Source organism: Chroicocephalus ridibundus, chromosome 5, assembly GCF_963924245.1.
Source record: "Chroicocephalus ridibundus chromosome 5, bChrRid1.1, whole genome shotgun sequence".
Lineage (NCBI taxonomy): Eukaryota > Metazoa > Chordata > Aves > Charadriiformes > Laridae > Chroicocephalus > Chroicocephalus ridibundus.
Genome location: NC_086288.1, coordinates 73,530,134 through 73,542,666, shown reverse-complemented (window position 1 = coordinate 73,542,666; position 12,533 = coordinate 73,530,134). Strand labels below are relative to the sequence as shown.

General features: G+C 38.5%; 1 protein-coding gene across 6 annotated transcripts in view; it reads left to right on the top strand.

The window, feature by feature from the left end:
• SGCZ (sarcoglycan zeta) overlaps positions 1 to 12,533 on the top strand; it is a 494,345-nt gene that overhangs the window by 408,230 nt on the left and 73,582 nt on the right. For all 6 annotated transcript variants that reach the window (XR_010071324.1, XM_063336643.1, XM_063336641.1 and 3 more), the window contains one exon: positions 11,673 to 11,760. Coding sequence is in view for 5 of the 6 variants with exons in the window: in XM_063336643.1 (XP_063192713.1) it covers positions 11,673 to 11,760 (88 nt within the window). In the remaining variant the exon portion in view is untranslated. The remainder of the gene's footprint in view (positions 1 to 11,672; positions 11,761 to 12,533) is intronic.

The window sequence follows — 12,533 nt, the reverse complement described above, 5'->3', positions numbered from 1 at the left end:
CTGCTCTCTTAAAGCCAGAGTATGTGGAAAATGATCTGACTCTTCTAGTTAGATAGCCAAAGTTGAGTTTTCTTAATAACACCACGGATGTTCCTTTCATGAAACAAATGCTGCAAGGATATTTTTGGACAGAATTCCTGTGCTTAGCAGCTGATAAAATACATGGTGAGACCTTTGCCATAAATGTTGAAGTCCTCAGCCCTGGACTATCATGATCAAGATGTTTTCTGAAAATTTAGAGAAGTATGCTTTTCATAATAGGCATTACTAAAGATAATCATAAAATGGTTTGGGTTGAAAGGGACCTTTAAAAGCCATCTAGTCCAAACACCCTGCAATGAGCAGGGACATCTTCAACTAGATCAGGTTGCTCAGAGCCCCGTCCAACCTGACCTGGAATGTTTCCAGGGATGGGGCATCTACCACCTCTCTGGGCAACATGTGCCTGTGTCTCACCACCCTCACAGTGAAGAATTTCTTCCTTCTATCTAGTCAAGATCTTCCCTCTTTTAGTTTAAAACCATTACCCCTTGTCTTATCACTACACTCCCTGGTAAAAAGTGCCTCCCCATCTTTTCTGTAGGCCCCTTTTAAATACTAAAAGGCTGCAATAAGTTCTCCCTGAAGCCTTCTCTTCTTCAGGCTGAATAACCCAACTCTCTCAGCCTGTCCTCCTGAGACGGGTGCTCCAGCCCTCTGATCATCTTTGTGGCTCTCCTCTGGACCTACTCCAGCAGGTCCATGTCTTTCCTGCGCCGAGGGCTCCAAAGTTGGACATGGTACTGCAGGTGGGGTCTCACCAGACCAGAGTAGAGAGGCAGAATCACCTCCCTCGATCTGCTGGCCACGCTGCTTTTGATACAGCCCGGGATGCAGTTGGCTGTGCAGCTTTTCATCCACTGGTGCCTCCAAGTCCTTCTCGGCAGGGCTGCTCTCAGTCCCTTCATCCCCCAGCCTGTATTGATACTGGGGGTTGCCCCGACCCAGGTGCAGGACCCTGCACTTGGCCTTGTTGAACCTCATGATAATAATCAGTGGATTATCTTTAATTCCTGTAATTACCATTATTATTCTCATTCTTTTTGATGCCTTGATCAAAGGCTCATTATACCTCACGCTAAACATCCATGGAATTGATAGTGCTTGCGTCAACCAAGTGCAATAATGAAGCCTAAAAGCATCTAACAATTGATGTAATAAGCAACTGGTGCAAGTAGGGGAAGGCTTGGTAAAGTAACAATAATAATAGCCCTTCTTTTCGATAGGGTGTTTCAGAGTTCATTTGCAATATGTGGGCTTCTGGTTATTTAATACAAGAACAGTCAAGAGAACTAGCAATGCAGAAAGCATTGCCAAGGTAATTAGGATCCAGCAGTGAGTGATTATTCTTGAAGGAAGGCTTATCAGGAAATATCAGCATTGTAGGAACTAAGATCGCTACGGGAAAAAAACAAAAAATACAGATAACCATTTCTGACTTTTGCTATTGAAGCTGCGGCTAATATTAGTGGCATCATTTAATCATATGGGTTGCCACCACCTTAACTTTCTATAAAAGAATAAGTTTAATATTCACTCAAAATAAACATTCTAACTAAACACGTTTAAAATTAACGACTAATCTTGCCTTACGTTTGTGTCTTATGTTTTCCTTTACCGTGATAATTTTAATATGCACTAGACTATTTAATATTTTTATTAATAGCAAGTCTTTCTTTGCTGCTTTGTCGGGGCTATACTACTAATTCCAGATTTCTGCTACAATTTTTGTATTTTTGAAATTCCCTGTTGTACCTTAACCTTCCTTTAGAATTTGTTTATCCTTCTTCAGCTTTAGAATTGGAATAGTTCTGTCATAGAAATCATAGTGAAATAAAAGCTGATGATGGAAATACTATTTCCATCTAGTCCTTTGCTGGATGTCTGCAAGGGGCAACAAAAGTGGAACCCAGAACCTATTGATATACCAGAGAGTTCACATTTTTCAGAACTTTTATGTCAGATTTTCCAGAGGATTAGGTAAATATAACGGAATAAGTTTATTTTGGCTATTTTTTCATTTTATCATTTTTCCCTGTATAGACATGTAAAACTCCTGTATATTTCCTGTTGTACATCAAGTGAGCAGAGATTGGCACACTTTTCTCTGTCATACAGATCTCAGGAACTAGGAATCTGGTAAAATATTTACATGTATCCAGGTTATAAGATCACCGACTACAGCATGTTTTTTTGTTGTTGTTTTTTTTTTCTCTCAGTTAGGGAGTCTAGAAAAAATGGAATTCAGATTCTGTAGAGAAATGCTCCCTCAGTAGAGAATGGTGGGAAATTAGTTTTAAATGTGTGAATACACTTTGATTTGTATAAATTTTCCTGTAATGTCGTCAACCTCTTCCTGGAGGTAATCGCTGCTATATTTCAAGTTTTAGCACTTTAAGTTAAAACGGCATGAGAAACGCACTCTTGTTTCGCTGTAATGGTGTATCGTGGTTGACACCTGCACACCAACAGGAACTGAAAGACTGATTTCCAAGATTTAAAATAGCATAATGGACTGTTAGGATACTGTTGGGCTTAACTTCAATGACAAAAATCCGTTCAATAACTAATATACCCACACAGCAAGAAATGATGGTTTGAAAGGAGTGAAGTACAGTGATTCCACCCTTAATGTTTTGGCTTTAGACTTGCAGTGGTTTTCTACCTTTGTCCTAATTAAAGTTTTCTGGGGACTTTGCAGCTCAGTAATATAAAATTTTACTTGCTGTGTCACAAGCTTAATGACTAAGGAGTGAGCTTTGGGTGTTTAACAAGCTTCCTCCAAGTACATTGGTAGTCTTGTTTTATTTCTAGTTGGGATGTTTACACCTAAAGTCCATTTGAAATTTTGTTTGATGTTTAAATCAATTCCAGAAGAGTCACATCTTTTGTCTGCTATTTACATATCTGCTTCTGCTCTATCACTAAGTTTTTTGAATGCATGACTGAATTCTGCCATAATTCAAAAATTTCACGGTGCGTTTTATGAGGAAGTAAAACAAGGAGGTTATTTCTATCTGGAGGTTATAGCCATGATCACTGTGCAGCTTTACCAGCGCCTGTGGCTCTCTGGAGTGCTGTGTACGATTCTCATTGGCTGCACCTCTGTTACTTTGGTAGGTATAACCGAGTTTGGGTTCAGATCTGCTGTGTCATGAAGCTGGATGATATCTGTGATTGCCTTTAGCATCTAAGAAGGCGGACAGGAGACAAAGCAAAGGTTGGGAACTGAGATAACATCCTTTGATGAACACGAATTATCTAGAAAGTATGTTTCTTGGAACCTTGTCAATACCCTCAAGTATGTATACCTCAGTATCAACTGGGGTGCATTTTTTTTCAAACCATTTGCTTTTCATTTCTTTGGTGAGTCAATTAAACGAGATATATTTCCGTCCTTGATTTGGAAAAATAGAGTTTGTATCTCACTGAACATGTGGCTCTACATCAATATTTGGAGTTTTTTACCTAATCAGTTTTGACAAAGTCAAATCTTCTACTCATTTTACCAGCGTGTTATATAAAAACGTTGATTAATTACTTTTTTTTTCTGCTTGCATTTGATAATTATATGTAAATCAGTCTTGTCATGGGGGAATGAAATGCATTGACCTAATAGTTTACTTGAGTACCTTTCCAAACCTCCCTAATGTGCAAAACTGTTGTGGAAAAAAAATACTGTTTTTTAATAAAATTTGGTCAAGATTTTAAGATATTGGGAATGTTTCCTTGAGGCAGAAGTCCAAAGAAGTTTATTGTGACTTTGCAATCAGGTTTCTGACTCTGAGTGTAATTATTAGAGATTAAATTGTGACTCTCAGGTTAGAAAGGACAATTGGGCAGGAACAAAGAACACTAAAATCTAATGTGAAACTTTTATTTTGGGAATGCAGGAAGATAGAAAATAGGTAAAGTATCTAATTTAATCGGATCAATGCTTATATTAAATCTTCTCATCTTGTAATTGTCGAGGAATAACTTGGACAATAAATTATTCACTTCTCCCTATTGGAAGTACCCCTATGTTGGGAACCCTACTGTCCTGACACCTTGGGAAGATTCTTGGGAAAATTCCTGAGAATATTCTTGGAAAACCTGAGTATTGGTAAATATTGATAAATAAGAATATTAGAAATATTCATGGAAAGAATATCTTGGGAAAAACTAATTAAGGATATTTTTCTTTAATTTGTGTTTTGACTGTCCCAAGCTCTTACAAACTTCCAACAGTTTTAACAGAGACTTCAGTCTTTTTAAGTACTCAAAAGCTCAGCAATTGCTGGCATTTGTAGGTCTGTTTATTCCAAATCTTTCCTTATTCAAGTTTCTTCATGTTTCTTTAGTGACAATAATAAAGTTAATGATAGAAAGTTTGGCTCTGAGACTTAAGGTGTGTGGGTTTTTAGTCCCTTTTAGCTTTTTCTTCCACCTCCATTTTTACCTCCCCATTTGGTTACTGAGAAACTTGCTGATGTTCTGGTTCTGGAAAGTGGGTAAACAGCTAAGGAATGCTCTCTCCATCCCTTCACAGCTTCTTTGTTCTACTTTCTACCTTTCTTGACTGACCCTGTGTCTGTCCTTCATATTCTCCTTCCAAACTTTTTGCACTTAATCCCTCCAAAGTAGTCTTCCCACTTGTTGTATCTCTCATTTGACTGAGCTGCAGTTGTCCATGTCATTGCCAAACTACGAAGTTGCTCTTTGACTCCCTTGGGCTGCTGGACTGACCAGAGGACTGGGTATTTTCTATTTCTTTCAGTTCCCTTTTTGTGGCTGTGATGTGGTCAAATAACGGATGCGTTTTTGGTGCTTCTGTCTGGGTCATTGACCAGATGCCGTTGATCAACTTGTTCACTGTATGAGCCTCTAAAGCAGTAGACAAACTGTGGTGCTGTGCAGCCGTGGGGAAACGCGTTCCCTCTCTTTGTTAAAGTCTTGCGATGCACAGCCACTGTCTGGTTGGGAATGAGGAATGCCGCGTTCTCAGCAAACCGAAGTCTAACACTGATTTTTTTTTTATTCATTTATTAATTTTTTTAATTATTTTTTTTTAATAATGCAAAAGTACTTTGGAAATACAATGGTCATTCTGAGTCACTAGTCTATCAGGGTAGGTTCGTTGCCCTGTAAGGAAATGTCCTGCCATAACCGTATTAGCTGCCTATGCTGGGGATGGGTGCTGAGGGACATGGTTCAGTGGTGGCCTTGGCAGTGTTAGGTTGATGGTTGGACTCGATGATCTGAAAGGTCCCTTCCAACCTAGGCGATTCTATGAAATAACAGAGTAGTGGATATATAACCTTAAATCCTCTCACAAACTGCCAACAGAGTTGGCAGATCTGGAATCCTGACTACTTATTGCATGACTCTTTACATCTATATGACACTGTGAGGAGGTCCAGAAACCTGAAGTGGTGTCCTTGCCCAGGCACAGGAATCACATTTTTTTGTGTGTGTCTGTATGGTTGGACTCGATGATCTCAAAGGTCCTTTCCAAACATGAAGATTCTATGATTCTGTGATTATAAGAGAGCTAGTGCTTGAGCTAAGCCATGGTATACATATCGCTACAATTCCGAAGAGTGTCAAAGTGGGTGGTGTTATCATAATTAACTGTGTTCTGAGCATAAGTCTGAGATTATAGTTAATTATACAGTGTGCCATCTTATCTAGAGTAAACTAATGTTGTATTAAACTAACTGGAATTAAATTGCTCCATTTAAACTGCTTCTAATTTAAAGGGTGCATGTTGGAAATGCTCTTTAAAACTGAGTTAATTACCTGGGATTGCCTATTTGAATGGTGTACAAAAGGCATGAAATTTGTCCAAAATAGGTTAAAAATAATTGAACCATCTGTAAAAAATAAGTTTTGCTATGATTGCTCATGCAGAATATTTTTTAGTAAAATGACTTTATAAAGCAATCCATGGGCCTTTCATATACTTACAGTAATCTGCTCCTCTAATTCTAAAAATAAAAGTTGATATTTATTAGTACTGCACTGTGATCCTTAATCAAAAAAAACCACAAAACAACCTTTTTTTTTCCCAAAAATGTCCATTCAGATTGAAGACAGCTTTTCAAAAATATCCCCTAAATTCATTTGTTTATTTTTCCCTAGATGAATCCCAGCTGAAAAACTGTTTCAGAATAAGAAGTGACTATAGGGACGTCACGTTCATCTGGTTCACCTTTAACACACTACTGAAAAAATCTTGAAGTTGTAACTTTTCGGGGCTCGTAACAGGAGTCACCTTATACAGTATCATGAGCATCAGCTGGTTCTTGAGGTCCTCATATCTATCAGGGAGCAGCGAGGGCTGACTGCTCCCCAGGGGGCGGGGGAGCCAAGCAGGACGGCTCTGCCAGGACGGGTTCAAATGGGGATGGACTAAAATGCACCCCCCACTCCCCCAGGCGTGGGGAAGGCCCTGGGGAGGTTGGGCAAGGCCAGAAAGGGCTGCTGGTGCCCTCGTGGCTCTGAGAGTGTCCCTCTACAATAGTTATTAGCTGTTGAAGGGTCTAGAGAACAAGTTTTATGAGGAGCAGCTGAGGGAGCTGAGGTTGTTCAGCCTGGAGAGAAGGAGGCTGAGGGGAGACCTTATTGCTCTCTGCAACTCCCTGAAAGGAGGGTGTAGCCAGGTGGGGGTCTGTCTCTTCTCCCAAGTAACAGGTGATAGGACAAGAGGAAACAGCCTCAAGTTGCACCAGGGGAGGTTTAGACTGGATATGAGGAAAAAATTCTATGCCGAAAGGGTTATCAAGCATTGGAACAGGCTGCCCAGGGAAGTGGTGGAATCTCCATCTGTGGAGGTATTTAAAAGACGGGTAGACGTGATGCTTAGAGATATGGTTTAGTGGTGGTTTTTGTCAGAGTTGGGTTGATGCTTGGACTCGATGATCTGAAAGGTCCCTTCCAACCTAGGCGATTCTATGATTTTACGATTCGCATATTGTTATTATTAAAAGCTCTATGTAACTGTAAGAATGTTGTTATTATGCTGCTTTTTGTCATCTGTGGTATAATTTTCAAAACAGCATCACATCATTTACTACCTCTTTTCTGAAGGCCAGATTTACAATGCAATGCAGAAATAGAAAGTTCAAGTGCTCTGTTAATGAGAAGGTGGATATATAGCCTGATATGCTTCATACAATATTATATCTGAGTTTTTTAAAGAAATTGTTAATGAATTAGTAACATCAAAGACATTTCTGTGTCAGTGTCATGCATCAGATGCAAAGGATTATATTTCAGTACAGAATATAAATCAGGAGAAAGTACACAGGTGAAAATACCAGGTGAAAAGTTCTTACTCTGATACATGTGATTCATTAAGGACGGGGGAGAACCACAGAAAGTTGTGTTCACCAAATCAAATCTTTTGCCTCATATGTTTTCTTTTTAAAGGTGTAGCTTAAAAAAAAATAAAATAGACCTTTTGAAGACACGAGATTCAGTATTTTATTTTGCACAGCTGAAAAATGTTCTCTCTTAAGATAAATGAGTTCAGAAGTCATTTCCAGAAAACATAAAACTGACATAATCTCACTGTCTGAAATTCTTTGTTCTTTTTGTTTTTCCACGTGTTTGCAAAGCAAGCTTCTCATTGTCCTGTAAACGGGCAGCATAGCTGAAGGAAAGCAGCTTTCCACTAAGGAGCTGGCTGACTTTGGTGTGCATGAAGAATACTTGCAAATCATCACATAACCAGTATGACTTTTTTTCACTTAAAGATTTTTCACTGGCTTTGCAGTATGCATGAAACTATTCCCGTAAATGCTTAACAAACACAGGTAATCTCAGAGCAAATTTATGTAGCGCACTACCACGCTACTTAATTCATCACACATTCCTGTGGTTCCAGTTAGAATTATAAGGAGTGGGAAAGAAGCCATGGTTGTGTGCATCCTATGCAAAATGAAGAAACAGGAGAGCAAGATCTGAATTTCCATGAGAGAAAGGGGGAGGAAAAAGGTCAATTCTCCGGTTACAAATTGTTGCATGTGCTTTTTATGGAGGAAGATTTCATAATACAGATTTGAGATTGTAGTATTGAATTCCAGGGACTACTTTGCTCCAAGACTGAATAATACTGGTAATCCAAAAGTGGTTTAAGGTTCCTGTACCTCAGGAAACTCCCTGTTCCAGTGTCCTGTACCACAAGTTCAGGCAGCAAGAACAGCTGCTGAACCCAGGGGAGTGGGGCTGCAAGTATGGCATGGCCTTTTCCAGGGATAGAAAATTTGGGACGGGCAAGAGAGACCGGCCTTTTTATTTCTTTTTCTCATGCATTCAGACTAACTCGGTGTCAAGAAATAATATTACGTGCTGAAGAACTTCAAGGAAGTTCCTTGGAGTTGCTCATCATAACTTTTACGCAGCATGTATATGATTATATTCTAAACATGGAGCATGTCTGTTCCTGATATTCATGACACTGAGCTACAGAAATACATGGAACTCATTGTATAGCACTACGTTACTTTATACGTGTAAGGAAAAATGTCCTTTATGTTCACCTCTAAATAGAAGATCTGATATACAGATATGTAATTTCAGCAACAGAACTAATAGACCTTTGACCCTTTTCTCATGGGTGTTTTCTTATCAGGTATAACCTAAAGCCTTTTTCATTAAGTATAAAAATTATTTACTAATATGCCAATCTGAGGGTTTTTATACTATAGCCTAGAAAACTGTATCCAGAAAGTAACTGAGCCTGTTCCTAGGCTTGTCTGACTTCAGAACAAATCTTCTCCCAAATACTTCGACAGTATCTGGAGAGCTTAATCATCCAACTATTTTTTTTTTCTATTCTTTGTGTTTATATATTCATCAAAATGCTTTTTTTTCTTTTTAATTTCCAGGGAAAATGTGTGATGGCATACTTCTGTCTGTCTCCCTTCTGATAACTGAATGTAAAGTTTTTTGTGGATTTCAAGTCTAATAAATCGCAAGCTTAAGTTCACATTAAAAGTGTCACAGATCTCGTGATCCAGAGAGAAAATTATCCAGCATTTTTATGCTGTAGACCTATTTGTATTCATATGACTGACATTCATCTCATTTATACTCATCTTACAGATCTATAAGTCCACTGATTGCAGCAAAGTCATCGTTGAGTTGCTAGCTCCCCTAAGTAGACTACCTCTGAATACCTTGAACCTCGCTCTTTAGGCAGTTCCAGTGGAAAACAGAAGTGCAGGTAAACAGAGTAGATAAAATGCTGGACTATTTAAATTGATAGGAGTTTCGCCACTGGGTTTTCTTTGGTCCAGAAGTTAAGCTTGCAGCTCTATGTTTGACATCCAGGAATTAAGGAATATAGATTTAAGTTCTTAACTTCTTCATCCCTCTTTTTATCTCTTAAATAAGACAAGGAAAGGAGAAGAAAGAAGGGTTGGCTCACCTAATCTTTCATTATATCCTGTATTTGAGTATTTGATACCCAAGGTCTTCATTTACAATTCGAGCCTGAGCATATGAAACCTGAGAGGCAGATTTTAGCCTGAGAATCTTGTTAAGTATTTTCCTAAGGTGAAAGGAAAGAAACCTTCAGATCAGACTATGAGCAGTGTTTGGAAGTGTAAGTTGCCAAACCTTTAGCTGAGAAGGCAAAAATACACGTGGTAGTAGCCTTGCTTGCTAAGGGTGAGATTATTCTAAGTGAGAAGACTTTTCTCCAACTACTGACTAAGCAAAAGTTAAAAGAGCTCCTTAAAAATATACTTTGGCCATGCAGCTGTCTGTCAGGACAACCTCCTTTCCCAGAGCAGCAGTTGCCTGGACTAATGATTTTCAAAGGACCATAAGGAAAGTGGAAATCAAATCAAGTGTTGAGAAAAAGGTCCTCAGCAGCTGCTTTTGTTGCCAGAAGCTCCCTTGATTGCATCACATGTTAGGCTCAAACCAGTCACATTGAACACAGTGTCTCGCTGATAATTATAGCTTTTTATCTAGAAAGATGGACAAGGCAAACAGTGACTTTCATCTGCCGGATTCTGTGATGCAGAGCTAATTGGCAGGATGTTAGAGAGGTCATAGCATGGTCCAGTGAGAGATGAAACACACCTGAACTCTTAGAAATTAACTCAGAATAATTTCAGACTTCCCAGGGAACTGAGTATCACTTAAAGTTAATAATCTTAGTGAAAACAACTGGGAAGAGTGGTTCTTGCAGAGGAAAGCCCTGGATTCGAAGGAAAGGATTGTAAGTTATAGAAAATTTAAGTTCAAACCTAATGCATCATTCAGGTAAAAATAAATCTTTATATATGGCTCCTTAACTCCTTCTCTTAAAAAGCTTTCAGCAGGAAGAACCAATATATTAAGTGACACACATACACACACACAAGTCTATCTAACCTAATACGCTCAGTCCAGGAATGACCAATAATGGGTGCCCAGGGAAGAACCTAGGAATAAAAAGCATGTATAATAATTTTCAGCGATATTTTCATAGCCCTTCGCCATTCCTACCAAAGGCGCTTCCCCAGATGTATCTGTCAGGTGTCTTACTGGTGTTGGATAAACTTACCTAAGCATTAATGTACCCATGGTCTCACTGCAAGCTTCAAGGGAAGAACTGAAATTACATATCTTCTTGGGAAGAACCAAGAAACAGGTGATTCCAGGGAGAGAAGTGCCTCTCTGCAGCAGCCATCATCCTAATTTTCCCTCCTCTCATGCACTCACCCCCCCTCCAATGAAAGCACCATCAGTAAGCTCTTTATTTTTTTCTTGGGGGGGGGGTTCTCTTGGCTCTCTGTTGAAGCTCTTCCCCTTTCTCATGCATCTGTCCTTCCCTAGGAGGAGTGGATCTGGCTCCTCGTTCTTCAAAAAGCAAAACTCAATTCTGTCTTCATTTCTGAGATTCCTTAACTGCCTTTAGACAGAGGATATGCCTAGACATATATACGTAAACATTCCTCAAAGCTCGGGCCTCGTAGGATGCTGATAGCGATGTGGTCACGCTGCAAACTGACTCTGAAAATCGTCAGACTGTACTTAACATCATACAGTGTTCGAATTTGTGCTCCATCAGCTCGATCACTAATAGTGCCCGTCAGGCACTGTTGGCAGTGGGTCAGGATTGTTTGTTATACGACCTCACCTTCCAGTCCTCTCTTCCTTTGCTTTTTGAGAATAATGATACCTTTTATCTTCAAAAAAATGCAGAGCTGTGTTTGTAAGATTTTGGTAAGTGCAGTCCGGATACTACAGGTTATACAGATTAATAGAAGAATGTAGTATAGTGTTGCTTAGGTAGTTAGAAAAGTATATGTTGGCAATATAGGGAAAAGGCTGACAAAATAGGTTTGCGTTACGGCTTTTTGAATTTGTAACTTTGTAATATTCTCAGGAAGTAAATCCCATTTTGTATAAATTAATTTCAACTCTGATTTCTAAAGCAGGGCTGCTGTGCACAGGTTTTAAGCTTAAAATAATATTCTTGTTACTCTTTTATATAAAAAATTTGTCCTGTAAAATACTTTATGAAATTATTAAAAAGGCTATTATATTTGACACAACCTCCCCTCTCAGCATGCCTGTTTGTATTTAGTTCTAACTTAATTCTACCTCAGTTTTTTTGTTCTCTCATTTATTGTCTTATACGTGTTTCCCAGGATAGCCCACTGGTCTTACAGTCTGACAGAAATGTAACAGTGAATGCAAGGAATCACATGGGACAGTTAACTGGACAACTGACAGTAGGTGAGTGTTCTTTATTGACTGTTATGTATATCAGTTTAGCTTTATGAACAGGTTTCATTGATGAGCACCGAAGTTAAAATATTGCTGAATAGTCAGACAAAAATCTCCTCACCATATTCGAACAAAATCCAATGCATACAGTGGATCATAACATCGTGATTCAGCATGAGCTGAAGGGAGAGGAAGTAGAAAAGATGCCTCAAAACAGTTAAAACAGCTTCATGAAAAATGATTTTTTTTTTTGAGGCAGCTGTAAAAAAATGAACTAAAAAAACCCTCAGAAAAACACGTCTCAATGATAATTTCAGTGGGAAAATAACCATCATTTTCTTACAAGTTCTGTCAGTCTTCTGTTATTTCAGTGGGAATTGGTTTGTCCCCATTACGCTTGTGATGTGTTTGTATCAGAATATATATCGAAAACAGTTGGAGTAACAGAATGTAAAAAATACAGAACGAAATAAAAATCCAAATGCTTTCCTAGTCACTACAAAATTTAAATGGAAAGTGATCATACTGACAGTCATTCGTTGCAATGGTGTCTGATATTTGGCAAAGTATAAAATATAGTGGATCAAAGTCCAAATGAAATGGAAAGAAAAAATCCTCTACTTACCTGTTCCACTTTTCACCTATTTTTCCCTGCTTTTATTAAGTTTACCATGTTATACTGCATTTCTAGCACAAATCATATCTAATGTCTTAGTAAATATGAAGCAATATTTTTTTATATTTTTCAGTACTAGAAGAGTAGTGAAGATACTAATTGCTTT